At 52.4% G+C, this 16,470-nt stretch overlaps 1 protein-coding gene across 23 annotated transcripts in view; it reads left to right on the top strand.

Moving 5' to 3' along the window:
* MICAL3 (microtubule associated monooxygenase, calponin and LIM domain containing 3) overlaps positions 1-16,470 on the top strand; it is a 150,745-nt gene that overhangs the window by 82,530 nt on the left and 51,745 nt on the right. For 11 of the 23 annotated variants that reach the window (XR_014082086.1, XR_014082085.1, XM_081589943.1 and 8 more), the window contains 12 exons: positions 537-794; positions 1,065-1,180; positions 2,029-2,155; positions 2,972-3,068; positions 5,166-5,313; positions 7,194-7,390; positions 8,708-8,820; positions 8,909-8,971; positions 9,400-9,573; positions 11,026-11,109; positions 13,668-13,766; positions 15,394-15,450. Coding sequence is in view for 16 of the 23 variants with exons in the window: in XM_081589943.1 (XP_081446069.1) it covers positions 537-794; positions 1,065-1,180; positions 2,029-2,155; positions 2,972-3,068; positions 5,166-5,313; positions 7,194-7,390; positions 8,708-8,820; positions 8,909-8,971; positions 9,400-9,573; positions 11,026-11,109; positions 13,668-13,766; positions 15,394-15,450 (1,533 nt within the window). In the remaining 7 variants the exon portion in view is untranslated. The remainder of the gene's footprint in view (positions 1-536; positions 795-1,064; positions 1,181-2,028; positions 2,156-2,971; positions 3,069-5,165; positions 5,314-7,193; positions 7,391-8,707; positions 8,821-8,908; positions 8,972-9,399; positions 9,574-11,025; positions 11,110-13,667; positions 13,767-15,393; positions 15,451-16,470) is intronic. The other 12 variants (XR_014082088.1, XR_014082089.1, XR_014082092.1 and 9 more) reach the window with 3 other exon arrangements.

Below are 16,470 nucleotides of genomic sequence, written 5' to 3'. Positions count from 1 at the left end.
GGCCTTCCAGAATCCTGTGTGTTGTTTGGAAAGCTTCTGTTCCGTCCTCAGTGTATCTCTTCCCGGTCCCTTGGGCTGCTGGTGCCCCCACCTCCTTATCCGTCGGGCATGGAAGCTTTCGGGTTCTTCCTTTAGGGTCGATGGGAGACGCAGGCTGAGTGTCCTGCGTCGTCCAGTTGCTGCCAGAAGAGGATGCTTGCTGATAGCAGCCTTAACTGGGGATGCTTTTCAGTTTACAAGGCACTATCACATAAGTCATTGTACTTGTGTTCAGAGCAGCCCTGTGAGGTGTAGTGGACTAGACTGTACAAGTAGTGACTTGTTCCAAGAACGATGGAAAAGCAGGGACTCTGTTTCTAGGTGGCAAAACCTGTGTTCCTTTATAAACGAGCCCCCGCCTCCCGAATTTGTGTGGAGGACTTACTTTGGAACAGGAAGCTACTCTCCAGGAGGGGAAGGTGGTGTGGCCGTGGCCGGTGGGCACCTATGCCCCTGCCTGGGTTTTCCCTTGAGCCTCCCCCCATCTCTGGAGACAGGACTACGCCGACACAGAGCTCTTGCTCTCCCGGGAGAATGTGGACCAGGAGGCCCTGCTGAGCTACGCCCGGGAGGCAGCTGACTTCTCCACCCAGCAGCAGCTGCCGTCTCTGGACTTCGCCATCAACCACTACGGGCAGCCTGACGTGGCCATGTTCGACTTCACGTGCATGTACGCCTCCGAGAACGCGGCCCTGGTGCGGGAGCACAACGGGCACCAGCTGCTGGTGGCTCTGGTGGGGGACAGCCTCCTGGAGGTGAGAACGGGTGTTAAGGGGGCGGCATGATTAGAAACAGATCTGGGGTCCCAGGCTGGGGAGCATCTGCGTCATCCTGCCACTTAGAGTACAACCTGCGGGCTCAGGGCCTGCTGAGTTAGGGTTAGGATCTGCCAGGTTGTGAGAGGGGGAAGGGCAGTATGTCCTGCTAGAACGTCCTCTCAGGGACAAAGGCTTTCTTTGCTCAGTTTAGTTTCCCTCTATTAAAAGGTAATTTATATTAACTCTGTGTTTTCTGTCCCCTTCTAGCCTTTTTGGCCAATGGGAACAGGAATAGCCCGGGGCTTTCTGGCTGCTATGGACTCGGCCTGGATGGTGCGCAGCTGGTCTCTGGGGACGAGCCCCTTGGAAGTCCTGGCAGAGAGGTAACCTCAGGGGCCCTCTGCGATGAGATGGAGCGTCAGTTGCAGGCTGGGCTCAGGTTTCTCCTTCTTAATTGATGATATATTCTTATTTAGGAGAAGAAAGGTAAGATAGGTATTCATAAAATCATAGAAACCTACAGGTTATCTCAGTGGCGTTCTCCTATCACTCTCCAAAGCAAACTCTTACAAGTGGTGTCTGAATCTTTGTGTAACATTGAAGGATGCGCTCTTATTCCTCTGTGACGGTTATGTAAACAGGGGTGTGAAAATCCTGTGTCAAGTCCTCTTGTCTTTGAACTAGAGAGACTTATACTAATGAAATCAGTGTGGTAGCTGGGGATGTACTAACTTAGAACTAATTAAAGATGACTTTGAATTCAAAGGGAAACACCAAACTACTTGTAAACATTTCTCAAACATCAGATATTTTGAAGCAGATAATTGCAAATGAGCTAAGACCTGGGATTTGCTTGCTGATAAAGAACAAATGCCTTGACCAGAACTAGAGAAAGAGGATATGCTGGATGAAATTTGAGGTTGATATCATTTTAAGTCTGTTTACCTAAGGTCCTCTGGGTAAATCTGGTGGCAAGATTTTTTCATCAGTGATTTTCTTAAAAATTTGGTAAACTTGCCAAAACAGAGCACAGTAGTAAATTAGATTCAGGCTTTGCTCCTGCCCACAACAGTGTACTTGCCCTTCTCGCTGGGGTGTAGCAGTCTGGGGCCTGTGGGATCCTGGAGGTGGCGGGGATGGGAAGCAGGGCTGATGTGGGGGTGGGGGAGCCCCATCATCAAAGGTGTTTCTGTTGCTGTCACTGCTCTGAGCGTATTGTTCGTTGTTGCAGGGAAAGCATTTATAGGTTGCTGCCTCAGACCACCCCTGAGAATGTGAGCAAGAACTTCAGCCAGTACAGCATCGACCCCGTCACCAGATACCCCAACGTGAACGTCAACTTCCTCCGGCCGAGCCAGGTGAGAGCCCCTGGCCAGTCAGGCATGTCCCGGCCACTGTCAGGTCCGGTCTGACCCTGTGGATACAAGCATACACAGCCTTCCTTCAGAACCAAGTGATGCCTCCCTGAGTTGGCTGAGGAGGCGTTTTCCATCGACAAATGGAGCCGCCAGGGTGGCGGGTGTGCAGTGACAAGCAGGGCACAGCCCTGGCTCCCTGGGCAGGACGTGTGGTGCACACCTGTATCACTGCCACCAGGCACCATGACCGGGCCTTCCCCTCCCCAGCACTTGTCTCCTCATCTGCGCCATGGAGACCACCACCCCAGCTCCCCGGGTCTTTGTGCGGCAGACAGGACTGGTCCCTTGAGAGGACGTGGGAAGATAAGACCCTCTGCAAGTAAAATTTACTGTCGGCCAGCTCAGAATGTCTGAAGCCTTGTTACTCCACCAAGAGTGATGTTTCACAAAGCACAATAATCGCAAAGAGCCCAACAACATTGAGAAAGCAGCCCATTCAAGATATCTGTGTCCTAGACTGTATACTGGGCCTCTATGTTTAGGGGTGAAACCTGCTGTTACTGGGCAGGAGTCATGGCCCAGAAAGACCAAGCAAGCCCCTCCCTGCCACGGCCAAGTGTCTCTTTATCACTGGTTCTCACAGTGCACGCGCATTTGTGTGTGTGACCCACTGCATCCCAGAAGGAGTTAAAGTTGGTGCTATCCCTTCTGACCACACTTTGTCTAGGTTTTCACTGTGGTCATTCTGTTCTCGGGTGGGCCTTGGTTCCTTGGTGTGTGATTTCCCTTCTTCATGACTTACAACCTTCCTACTAGGTGCGCCATCTGTATGATACTGGAGATACAAAGGATGTTCATCTGGAGATGGAGAACCTTGTGAATTCCCGAACCACCCCAAAGCTTGCCCGCAACGGTGAGTCCTGGTTCGGCCTTTCAGCCAACGCAGTGTGTCCTGTGAGGAGGCTGGCCAGCAGTGTGCACAGTGCTCGTCAGGACTGGATGGGGTATGACTGCTCTGCCCCGCTGTACACATGTCAGCCCCACAGCCAGGAAATAGCCGTGCTTCGAGGCTGGGAAACCTGGTCTCAGGGGTCACGAGGGTGTGGAGAGAAACTGTATACGTGCTGTTGAGGGGGCGGGGTGTGGGGGCTGCCTTTGAGCACACATGCCAGCCAAGGTTTGCAGGGAAGGTCTTACCGAAGAAGCCGTGGCCCCAAAGCTGAGGACCACGAGCCTGCAGGACATGGTGGTAGAGGCAGAGCCCATGCTGTACTTTGTGTGTGGTGAGGCCCCTGAAGAATTCTTGAGAGTGACTGGTCACTGGAGGTGAGCCAGGCAGAGAAGGGCACCGGGCCGAGTGGGTAGTTAGGACTGCGTCCATGTCAGGCTCACTGGCCCGACGTTGAAACTGTGGATGAGAAGGGAGACCAAGTCCAGTCGAGCCATGCCCGTCCTTGAAGGATGTGACTTGCCAACATACTTAGTGCATCCGAACTTGGGTTTCTGTGTCTGAAATGGGGGTGCCTATCGTGCCTCACTCTGGCTCTGAGGACCCGGGGGCATAGTGAGGTGTTCACTGCAACACTTGGTATACAGTGGGGTGTCAAGAGTGGTAGCCAGGAGTATTAAGGAGCCAGAAGCATTGCAGAGCCTGAACAAGGAAGTGGAGCTGAAGATTTGAGTTCTGTCGTGGGCATCTTGACGTTGACGTACTGTTGGAATATTAAGGTCATCTTCCTTGAAAGCAGAGAGTGTGTCTTGTTTGGCCACCCCATGCAGCTTGTGGGACCTTAATTCCCCGACCAGGGATCGAACCCGTGCCCTTGTCAGTGAAAGCAAGGCATCCTAACCTCTGGACTGCCAGGGAATTCCCCAGAGAGTGTGTCTTTGTTCACTGTAGTTCCGGAGCCTGAAATATTGAGATTGTCCAGTACATACTGGACCGATGGACACACAGACTTGGGAAGCATCTGAATAAAGTTAATCTAGAAAGCCAAGAGACTTAGATGAGGACACCAGCAGTGCTTCTCTGTGTCATTTTAGGATTCATTTCCCTGAAAGACTTAAATAAAACAGGTTTTTTAGAAATGCAGTTTTTATCTTATGTTCACAAAGCACTTAGTGACTCAGTACAAGTTTAAATATTTTCAGCCACCTAAGGTAAGGAACAGACTTTCTTGGACACAAATAGGAGTTACCAGATTCTTGTAAATGCTCTATGTCAGGGCTCTTCTGATGCAGTTATGAAAAACGGATTTTTATAATTGCTCTTCATGTTTTAGGAGACACATCAGTGACTGGCAAACGTCCCAGGATGGGTGTTGTCTCTGTCAAGTGTTTCAGGGCATGATGGCTTGTCTTGCTGAGGGCTCAGCCTGCCGCTCTGGGGTCCTTGGCTTCACCTGTGTAGTCCTGCGGAGTTGCTTTCACTTGGAAAGGGCAGGACCGAAACTTTCTTCTTGGGTCCTCCAAGTGTGGCTTTGGAGGGAAGGTGTTTCCTCCCCCAGTTGCTGGCAGCTCTCCAGGGAGATCTCAGAGCCGCTTGTGTGAGGGTGACAGCTCAGCAGGTGGTCGTTCCCTGCACATCCCTGTCCTGGAGAGCCACGGGGACCCCGGGCTTCAGTGTGCCTGGGTCCAGGTCACCTGCTGGTAGTCTGTCATCTGTTGGGGGCATGGATGTTGACCTCAGAGTCGGGATAAATTGGGAGTTTCTTGCCTACCTAAAACTTCACGGGAATTCCCTGGGGGTCCGTGCTTAGGACTCTGCGCTCTCACTGCTATGGGCCCAGGTTCAGTCTGCCCCTGTTGAGGAACTAAGATCCCATAAGCCACACTGTGTAGCCAAAAAAAAAAAAATTATGTATTACCAGTTAAATAGCTTCTTATTTTTGAACACCAGTGGCAGCTATATTGTCCTTGCCTTCAGTGTTTTTTCAGACTGGTTACGTGGATTCTTTGTCAAGGCTCCCAGGTGACCACACCTCTAGTAATAATGTTGTTGTTGTTCTAGAGTCTGTGGCTCGTTCCAGCAAGCTGCTAGGTTGGTGCCAGCGGCAGACCGACGGCTATGCTGGGGTGAACGTGACGGACCTCACTATGTCGTGGAAGAGTGGCCTGGCCCTGTGTGCCATCATACACAGATACCGCCCTGACCTGATGTGAGTCCACGCTCGGCTTCATCCGTATTCCCCACGCTCAGGTGGCCTTTTCCTAGAACGGGACGCATAGCACGATGCTTCCTCTGCAGGTTGTGACTGATTTTGATGTAGCCGTGTTTAAAGCTCTGTCTCTCAGGCGTTCTGTAGCTCAGCCCAGTAGTGACCAGCTGAGTGTATAAGTCTCCATATTTGCGAGCTGGACCCCCTGAACCTGCTAACATCCCATGAAGGAAAACCCTGTTTCCTGGCCCCAGGCTGAGCTCTGCATGCAGCCAGCTCTCTGTCTGGTGCTGCTGGTCATGAGGAAAGCCTGGCCGGGTGGGGCTCGAAGCACGTGTGTCCCTCCTGGCAGAGCAAATGCCATTCAGCGGGGCTCGTCCGCATTGTCTCTGTCTCCTGCACTTTTTTCTAATGTCAAGCCCGTGACACTCAGGTGGCCTTACCTCCCTGTGTGGTGCCATTTCCTCTCTTGGGCGCCCTGTGCTCATCTAAACGCAGACTGGCACAGCAGGACAACCCAGGTCAGCTGGTGCCTGGTGCACCCAGCTGCCCCTGCAGGCAGTCCTTACCATGGAAACCAAACAGGAAGATTCAGAAACCAGCAGAGCACGTGGCATTATTTTGACTGCCTGTCCTTTCATCATTAGGTCCACTTATGGGCCCATTTTTGTGTTTGTCTTATTTTAATGATTACCTAAGGAATCCTGAAAGACCTAGTTCCTATTTATGTTAATAAAATAAAGCAGCCTCACTTGGTGTTTAGAAATGGGGGTTTCTGATTTGCTTGGATAAGGTAAGTGACCTCTGGTGCCCCGTCCTTGGCTCGTGCAGAGGCTGATATAAAGTGAGTGGAAGTAGGGCCTAGTCACCTTCTCTGGAGGGCAGCTTGAGGACAACTGTGGTAGCAGCTCAGGAGTGCTGAAATGAGGCCAGGCGAGTCCCGCTCCAGAGGGAGAGCAGGACAGGGGGCCGGGGTCACCAGCACTGGAGGGAGCCTGCCCGGTGGGGGGGCCGCGCTTTTGCTGGATGGACCGGAGGGGCCTGCGGGGCCTGGGGGTTTCCTCCCGATGCACACAAAGCCAGGAGTAGTTACCTGGGCACTGTTCGGGCTGTAGCGACTTCGCTCAGGATGAGGCCGCCATAGTTTAATAGGCTTAATATACAGAGTAAAGGAATTTAGAAAATGAAAAAGTTACACAGTCAGTAGGTTAACATAAAATAAGGCCTGCTTGGTTAGTCTGAAGTCACCTAATGAAGGAAGCGATCAGTCTTTACTTGACTGAATAGCAGGAAGCCTGAAACCCAGTGGGAAATGTTCGTTAATCTAAGTACTTAGGGAAACTCAGGGACTTAGCAATGAAACAACCTTTTGAGGAAAGTTTTGGAATTTCCCTGTGAGCAGAAGGCCAAGTATGATTCACTAGAACCGACCTAGTCCATCAACAGCTTGTCAGCTCCATGGACGCGGGGGTGATGGCTCCAGGCTTTTTAAACACAGCTTCATCCAAACAGGACCTGTTCATTGTTGAGCATGAGGTTAATACACGCAGACCACGTGCAGGCGCAGGGGAAACATAAAAATAGCTCCTTTTCTTGAGCCTACATTTTAGTAAGGAGTTTACATTATTGGAGAAATGTTTTGTTTTCCAACTTTTCCCTCATGTTGTTTGTGGGTTGATCTTTAATCCTGTGTTCTTCCTGAGGATGATTTGATTTTGTTAGTAAGAGGAAGCAAGCTGAAAAGTGAGATAGGTTTGCTGTCCAATTTCAGTGAGGTCCTGAACCCAGGCTTTTCACTGACTACTCCACGATACGGTGTTTTCTGGTCTGGGGCTCTGTCAAGCATGGTCTTGACACGTCTTCCTCATCCTGTTCCTCAGAGATTTTGACTCTTTGGATGAGCAGAATGTGGAGAAGAATAACCAGCTGGCCTTCGATATTGCTGAGAAGGAACTGGGCATTTCTCCCATCATGACAGGCAGAGAAATGGCCTCGGTGGGGGAGCCGGACAAGCTGTCCATGGTGATGTACCTGACCCAGTTCTATGAGATGTTCAAGGACTCGCTCCCCTCCCGAGGTAAGGGTCCCCGGGGCTGCTGCGTGGCTCCCCGTGCCCCCTCTTCCATCAGACCTGCTTCTCTGCGGGTGTTAGCAGGCCCTCCTCCTGACCCACCTCTTGCTTACCACACCTGCGAATGTGGAGTCCATGAGCATTCCTGTCCAGAGTCTTGTCCCTTTCTCTCCGAACCAGCCTCTTTGAAAAGTGCTTTTGGTGTGACCTGGGTTTCCTCACTGCCCAATCTCTGTGACACTTGGCAACCCAGCCTCTGCTCTACCCAAACTGTTCTCTGTGGTCGGGGAGAATCACCAAACGTGTATCCTTCCCCCTTCTCACCTCTCAGGCACTTGGCTGTTCCGCCTTGTTCAGTGCTTGGAATGACATCTGTTCCCTTGAAACTCTGTCTTGCTCTTGGCTTCTGTGATCCTGGACCACACTTGCCTCGTTCTCGTTCCTCTGTGACTGTTCCTTCCCTGGCTGCTCTTTCTTCTCCCGCTTTTTAGTGTTTCCAGAAATCTTCCCGTGGCCCTCAGGCTGCTGGGAAACAGATGAAGTAAGTGTCATGATGCTTACGCTTGTTGACTGTGGTACCTGACCTGGTTTGCACCCCATTGCCTCCCCCTGTTTAACTGGAGGCAAGTCACTAAACTTCCCTGTGCCTCAGTTTCCCCTTCTATAAAATGGGGACAATATGATTAGATTGTAAAATGCTGAGAAGAGTGTTTGGCGAATGGAAGCACTTATGTAAATGTTAGTTGTGTATTATTAATTTCAGTTATTATCTCACAGCATTACTGTTGTTACTAATAAAACGCTGGTATCCACAGAGTGGAAGTGCCATTCTCCAGTGTCTTCTAGCCATGTACTTGTAGACCTCTGAGGCTTTTTCTTGTTAGAGATACAGTTCTTGCAACAGAAATCCACAACTCTAACATCAGTATGCCCATCAGGGAGAGCCCTCCTCCATGTGAAGCTAAGTACAGGTGTCTGCACACCCCAGAACAATGACCTGGGTTGCACCTTGTCTTCCCCACATCTCTCCCATTCTGTCTCTGCCTAGACTTTTTATCCTCAAAGTGAGGCTTTGACACTGTGCTGTGACCCACACGCACAGGCAGATTGAAGTTTTTGAAAAGCAGAAGTGGAGGATTTTGTGACTGAAGTTGATCGGGGCAAGTGTTGGTCCTATTTGTGTGCATGGAGAAGAGAAGACCTAGCTTGCAGGCCTCTGTGTACATTTTCTCGAGAGTTCTTGCTAGGTTCAGAGCACCCTGGCCCTCCTGCGGGGAGGCGCCCTCAGGGCTGTCCTTGAACGTTGCTGATTTTTGCCCTCAGATGCCTCAGACCTGAATGCAGAGGAGAGGGCAGTCCTAATAGCCAGCACCAAGTCCCCCATCTCCTTCCTGAGCAAACTCGGGCAGACCATTTCTCGGAAGCGCTCCCCCAAGGTAAGTGGACGGAATTTCCTGCAGCTGCAGAGCTAGAGGTGAGGTGCGGAGAGTGAAGGAATGTGGTTTCCCTCTGTTCTTGGTGCAGGACAAGAAGGAAAAGGACTTGGATGGTGCTGGGAAGAGGAGAAAGACCAGCCAGTCAGAGGAGGTAAGAAATGTCTGGGATTTGTTAGAGCCACTGTACTGTGCCTCTTCCTGGCTTCATCCCCCAGTTTCCAAGTTAGTATTGCTGGATCTTTCCAGTTCATCCATGTGAGAAGGGTGGGTGTGGATGCTTCCTATGGCCTTGTGCCTCTGTTCTTTGGACAGCATTCAGGGAGCACAGGCGTGTGCACGTGGCCTTCCTTTCTCTGTGGAGTCACACACATGGTGAAGGGCAACAGGCCTTCCAGGGATGTGACCACACCAGCAAAAGCCGGAGCACCTCTTCGTTGCTGCCCCCTCCCTGAGTCCATCTTGAGATGAGAACCGCGAGGAGCCCTCTTAACCTTGAGACCAGCCCTTGCGCCAGGCCCTGGGGGGCGGGGGGGGGCTGCTGCTCTGACACAAGCGGCTCTCGGGGCCCATGTTCCTCAGGAGGACACGCCCCGGGGCCACAGAGGAGGAAGGCCCACCCTGGTGAGCACGCTGACCGACCGGAGGATGGACGTGGCCCTCGGCAACCAGAACAAAGTGAAGTACATGGCAACCCAGCTGCTGGCCAAGTTTGAGGAGAACGCGCCCCCACAGTCTGTGGGTGTGAGGAGACAGGTAGGCCCCGCTCACCTGCCGGGACCTGGTCTGGCCTCCGAGGAAGGGGCTGGTGAGATGGGGCTTGTCCCAGCCCCGAGGGCTCTGGGCTCAAGGTGGTGTCTGTGTGGGGAGGGACGAGGGTTACTGTCGTCACCAGGCAGGTCCCAGGTGTCTGTGACAGACACCCATCCGGGACCTTTACAGCATGATGGGGTCTCAGTCTCTGCACGTAGGTGTGTGTTCACATGCATAAATATATGAGTAATAAACCAACGCTTGCCCCGATCAACTTGTCACAGAAACCTCCACTTCTGCTTATTGAGGAAAATGCTGAAAAATATAACGTTGGTAATTAAGGCCCCTATAATGTTATTAACGTTTTGCCATGTTTCTTCCGGGTCTTTCTTCGGTGCGTCTTCATTTTCATAGTTGAGGTCATTGTTGACATACGCTCTTCTGTTCTGCTTTCTTCGTGTAACTTTGGGCACATTTCCGTGTTCCAAACTCCTTACAAGTCTCTTCCAAAATGTGCGCTCTACGCCTTTCTTAACCCTTCCTCTGGTGCTGGATGTTAAATTGTTTGTTTCTCGTCTCTAATTATAAGCACAGAGGTAAATATACTCTTGTGATAAAGCTGCCTTATTAGACTGTCCTTGACGAGGTCAACAGTGGGCATGTTGTCAAGATGCTCCGTGGACTAACCTCACTCCCTCAAGCCCTGCTGAGGGCTGGCCGGCGATGTCTGTCTGGTCTTGTCTCTCCTCTTGCTCGTCCAGAAGTCACTCTGGCTTCTCACGAGAGGAGGTGCTGGCATAGGGCGGTCCACACCGAAAGCTTCTTCCCGAGCCCCTGGTGCTCAAGCGCGTGTCTCCTCCTCACCTTCTCCACGTCGTCAGCCCCTGTTCCCGTGGACCAGGGCGGGGCCCACCACATGAACATCTTCTCACGTCTGGTGCTCGCTCAGATCCTCACGCCTCAGGCGTCCGTGCCGAGGACACAGAGAACGTGCAGGCCAGGCTGTGAGCGCGCAAGCCTGCAGCCCAGGCTCCGTCCTACCTCGGAAACGTGGGGTGCTGTCTGCCAGAGGAAGTTTGTCCTCAGGAGATGCACGCCTCATTTTCCAAGTGGCAATTAGTGGTTTAGGTTCAGAGCACTGAGCTTGGGAAAAGGATACTCAGAATTACAGCTCTGTCTGTCTTCTCCTTTGCATTTGTTTTTGACCTAGTTGGGGTTGTTTTTTTTTTTTTTTAATAAGTGTAACTTACATTTTTACATATATATAAGTGTAACCTATATATTTTTCTTTATAAGTGTCACTTTCTAGAATTAATTCTATGAGCCCTTCTTCAGTTCTTAGATGTGTGTCTGCTGTGAGAATCATCTTCGTGTCTGCTACCTTAATGTGTGTTTTTTTTTTTGTTTTTTTGTCTCCATGTGCTGTCCCTCCCCACACTGGCCTGTGTGTCACAGCCGACACAGGAGCGTGGGGTCAGCCAGCCGTCCAGCTGCCTGCCCGAGCAGGGTCGCTCTGCTCCCACCCCCCAGTGGAAACAGGTAAAGGAACTGCCCGAGCCCAGGCCTTCCCACCTGCTTCTCCTCTGAGCCAGCTGGGTGGAGGCCTCACTGGAGCCCCGGGCAGGGATCTGTGCACATTTGAGTAGACTCCAGGAAAGTTTAACAGACAGTACTGACAGTATCAGGCGTCCCTAATAGCTCAGTTGGTAAAGAATCCGCCTGTAATGCAGGAGACCCCGGTTCGATCCCTGGGTCAGGAAGATCTGCTAGAGAAGGAATAGGCTACCCACTCCAGTATTATTTGGCTTCCCTTGTGGCTCAGCTGCTAAAGGGTCTGCCTGCAATTCGAGAGAACTGGGTTCGATCCCTGGGTCGGGAAGATCCTCTGGAGAAGGGAAAGGCTACCCACTCCAGCATTCTGGCCTGGAGAATTCCATGGACTGTATAGTCCATGGGGTCACAAAGAGTGGGACACAACTGAGCAGCTTTCACTTTCACTAACAGTATCACATGACCTCTATAACCCCTTTGGTTTTGGGAATCCAGTGAGCAGGCCAGGCTGTTTGTTTAGTGTTGAAACCAGTTGGGACTGCGTGGTTAGTTTCCGGAGTCTTTGGGGTTTTGCTCTTATAACCTTTGTCCCAAGTTGACTTTTGGCTGACTCGTGTCTGCATGACCCCTGGAGGACCATCCTGAGTTTGGGGCATGGGGCAATGGGCCTTTCGTGTTAAACAGGAAAATGGTATCCAGGTAATAGTTTCAAACTGTGGTTTTTCCCTTGTTTCAAACAATGGACAGCGATCGTGTACACTTTCTTAGTGTTTTAGCTACATTTAAAATATCCTTTTTGGAAATTTTCACTAAAGTTTCTGCAGAAACTCCTGTAGAGCGACTTCTACATGGTAGAGTGGGGCAGAGAGAGAGGAGGTGGCGCCTAGCGGTCCCGGGAAGCCTGTCAGCCATGGGAGGCCTCTGCTCTGTCCCTCCTGCATCAGGAGTGTGGCCTGGGTCTGCCATCTCGTGGTTTGGAATCACTGAGGACTGGGGTTCTGAGCAGTGGTCGAGAGTGTGGCCATGGTGCCCTCCTGTGCTGGGAAGTCCTGGGAGGTGGTGAGTTAGGTTTAGTTGAATGACATTTAAGGCAGATTGTTTCTTTCTTAACCTTTCTTTTAAGAATATGCACATAAGGCAGGCCTGTGAAGCTGAAATGGAAGCTTGGGAGCAGAGTCCAGACTCACCACAAAGCCAAGCTGCCTCTTCGTGTGCTTAGGGAGGGGTTGTCTTCTGAGAAAAACTTGTTAGCAATTGATTTCTGTTTTACTGACTTACCCTTCACCTTGAGTAGACCCTCTGATTTAAAGGTCTGTCTTTAATGGAGGATCCCTGAAGGGGATGATGAGCTACTTTCCCAGGTTCTTACACTCGTCACAGAAGTGGTCTGAGACAGGAGCACAGTCGCTGGGTGAAGAGATGACCTTGAGTGGCACATCCTGGAACGGCCCAGGGCAGGGACCCCTGCCAGGCTGCAGGGGCATCTGGAGCCTCTGCCTGTGCGGGTGCTGCCTGCACACGTCCGGGTGATCTGAGGTCGCGGTCAGTGGAGTTGAGTATGTACTGCCAGCTTCTCCAGGCAGAACAGGACCCTTAAAGTCAAGTCTGGTCTGGGAAAGGGCACTGGAGATGCAGGTTAGAAGGCGCAGCCGGGTCTCTGCAGCCGTCAGACCTGTGCTGTGTGTTGTGTGAAGCAGAATTGTCAGCCTGCCCCGCTGTGGGGGGGCCGTGACCCCAGTTCACGACCTCATGAATGCATCACGTCACGGATGACACATCTCCAGTACTGACTCGGGTGGCGTCACGAGCCTTGCTTTGTGCACCTAGTCCCTGAGAGAGAGAACTCTGCCAGGTGCCACACAAATGGGGACACAGGAGGACTCCTTTGGGGGGTTGAGGGGGGCAGACAGCGGTGTTCTTGCCGCCCCCTTCCTGGGCTTTGCAGGGAGCACCCCACACATCAGTCTGGGCATGAGAAAGCTCAGGCCCCTCTGACCTAGGAAGCTGGTGGTTTGTTAGGCCCCAAAGGGTTCCTACACTGGAGATAGCCCCCCAGGAAGTGGACGCCGTGGAAAGGGGCATGTGGGGAAGTGGTCTGTGGACACTGTGCAGTGTCAGTTGGCAGAGGTGCTGTTTTTGTCTCCTGTCTCCTGCTCTTGCCTGTGTTTCCTTGGTCATCTCCCAGAACCTTTTGAGTGTGTGAGGGTACATCCTGGGCCCCTCTCTTCTGCCCCCAGCTTTCTTGATAAACCAACAAAGAATAACATGCTGCAGGTCTGTGGGATTTAGAAAGTGCTGCGCTGTAGGTCCTGAGCCCACAGTGGCTGCACGAGACTTGGATCTGTACACAGTGCACCTCCAACCGGAGGCTGACGGCAGGCGGGGCGGGCGCTCCCCGAAGACCTGGACTTGTGCTGATGGAGGCGCGGGGTCGGGGCAGGGTCTCAGGATGCCTTTGGCAGGTGCCTCTCGTCCTTCCAGGGCCAGCCTCAGCGTAGCCGTTTTTTCACCTGCATTCTCTCTGTTTGTGTCTGTTGGTGTAAAAGCGACGGGAAAAGGAGTGTTCTCGGACCTGCCCCAAAAAAGTGATCACCCTCTCTCCTCCCCCTACTCCGCCTCCCTGTCGGGCACGTGGCGGCCAGCAGGTGACCCCCTCTGCATGCTCTGCTGTCCTGTGTGCCTGCCTGCCTGTGTGGGTGGCGAGGGTGGAGACCAAGTCAGAGTCCCCTCGGTGCCGTGGTGACCGTAGCAGAGGCGACTGGTACTGGTGGGCCTCAGGGTAGCAATTGTATGTTCAAACCCTGGCCAGTTTAATCCAGTCCCATATTGAAAGAAGATGACTGTGCAGCTGTAAGCTAAAATTCAAACTATACTGACACAGACTCAAGGTCCAGCAGCCCGAGCCCATTTTCATGTAGCCCTGCTGGAGTCAGCCATGTTGGTCTTGCTGCTCAGGAAGACACAGTTCAAGTGGACTTTAGAAGCTTTTTCTAGGGCTTCACTCTATGAGTTTGGTCCTTCCGACTTTGAGAGCCTGCCTCCTGTTTATCTGCTTTTGCCAACAAATGGCTGCCCTTCCGTCCACCCCACTTGCTCTCCAGGCCGACACTGGAGAACTGCTTCATGGCAAGTGGGCCACGCATGTGTTTGTGGCCAGCACGCCCATTGAAAGTGCGATTACAGAACAGCATTTTTGACTTGTGTTGCACATCCCTGTAAAATAAAACATTGATTTTAAAGAAAAGCAGGAGCTACAGAAAGACATTTCCTTAGCTATGGTAGCCTGTTTAGGAGGTGATCCCGTGCTGTGTCTGATGAGCAGGCCCAGCCGATGTCCCTGACTCTGGACCCTGAGTCCTTGTGGAGCCGTGATGGCCCTGGGCCCTGTCTCTGCCTGAGAACCAACACAGGCGTTTCCTGAGAGCCAGGCAGAGTTCTGAGCGCTTTCCTGTGTCATCTCAGTCTCTTCTCATGATTACCGTACGAGGCAGGTCCTGTTAGCATCAGCCTCTTACAGCTGAGGAGGCAGAGGTGGAGGGTCAGGAGGCCAGGTCACATAGTGAATGGTGATCCAAGAGCTGAGCCCGAGTGTGTGACTCTGGAGCCTGAGCCCTGGCCTCATCTGGCCCTCAGGGACCCCCCTGCTCATGGACTCCAGAGAAACTCGGAAGCTTTGGGTCAGTTTTGCACAGGCACAGGGCCATACAGTGAATCCTGGGTAATCCAGAGTGACCTGAGGCCTCCACGATCCATGACTGCTCCTCAGGACAGCACGGGCCTGTGTACCGGGCCCAGTCCTCCCATGGACAGTTCTTTGTTTTCCTCGTCCTGTCCCATGTTACTGTTCAGGGACCATGTCCCACCCTGGAGTTTCCTGTGGACTGTTATCATGGTCATTTACTCCAGCCGATTTCCACCTCCCCACCTTTCCTTCCTAATGTCTTGTTGTGGAAAGCTTCGCCCTTCTAACCTGCCTCTCCCGTTAACCTCCCATTGAACGCCTGGCCGCATGCTGCTGTGTGGAAGAAACATGTCTGCTTCACCTTTGTACTAACCATAGCCCTTTATCCATGTGACTGGCTTGTAGGAGGACGGCTGTTCTGGGAGTTGTCCTTGGGTGATGGGGGTTTGGTGTGGATGGGGTTGTGGTTGCTGGAGGCAGCAGGCCGCAGGATGTGTGTTGAAATGAACTCTGACTCTGTCGCACTGTCACTCAGTAGGTCCAGAGAGAGAGTTTGGATGGAGCTTAAGTTTCTGCTTTGTTGCCAACAGACACACGGGGATCTTGATGCCGACAGCCGTGGCAAGCAGAGCCCCCAGCAAGAGAGGGTAAAAGCATGCCCGTGGCATGGGACGCTGGCAGCCACACAGACGCGGCACGCTAGGGTGGGGGGCAGGGGGGAGGCGGGTGTGGCCCCTGTCCCTTGCTTTTTGCACACTCTGGTCACCCAGCCAAGAGGCAGAACTCTTTGCTAGCAGTGATGACCCATGGGAATAGCATTCCCGGAGAGCATCCGTCCACTCCAGAAAAGAACCCTGAGATGTGTGCTCCTATGAAAGGCCTCTTTCTCCTGCCCTCTGCCCCCTTTCCCACTCATAAATACATGCCTTTGACTCCAGGGGAAGGGTCAGGATCCAGGAGCAGGAGGAACTTTTTTGGCTCTTCCGCAAGTCTAGAATCTCGAGGTAGAAATCCCGAGGAAGCCAGAGCTCTTACCAGCGTGAGGAGTTTTCAAGGATGAAGAGGACAGAGCAGGGAAGGAAGGTGACGACGGAATCCGTGATAAGGAGCTGTTGATCCTCTGCCTGAGAAACTAGGGGGCAGACGGCCAGTCACACTTGGCCGTCAAATGATCTGATGAGTAGCAGAGATATCTGCGCATGTAAAAGCCTACTGACTTTATGGAACGTTTTTGGTTGTTGTTGTTACCCTTTAATTGATCCCTGAGTGGATGCCTCTCTGCAGCCAGAGCAAGAATCACCTCTCACTGTTCATGTGGGCCTTCTCCCTTTTTTTGTTTTTGACTTCCCTCTGCCTTTGCTGTCTGAGAAGTATGCCCATGACTGAGCAGTAGGTCCAGCTTCCCTAAGCCCATCAGGAAAGTAGCAGTAGCCCTGTGTCTCCGTACTGCTACCAGGAGGGCAATGGAACCAGGTCCCTGGGGCAGGAGGTGGGGCTGGGTGGCCTTTCCACGTCACCTGTGTCACCATGGCCTCACTGTGCATGCCCAGCCTCTTTCATCCTTCTTCCCAGACTGGTTCCTCTCAAGAAGAAATCTCAGCCTTTTCACTGAACAGGGCCAAACCCTCTGCTTTGGGGAACGCATATTTGAGGGGGGGTCCCCATGA

The sequence above is a fragment of the Giraffa tippelskirchi genome, chromosome 4 (genome assembly GCF_054371585.1).
Source record: "Giraffa tippelskirchi isolate mGirTip1 chromosome 4, T2T-mGirTip1v1.2.pri, whole genome shotgun sequence".
NCBI classification, from domain to species: Eukaryota; Metazoa; Chordata; class Mammalia; order Artiodactyla; family Giraffidae; genus Giraffa; species Giraffa tippelskirchi.
This window is presented reverse-complemented; position numbering and strand designations above follow the sequence as displayed.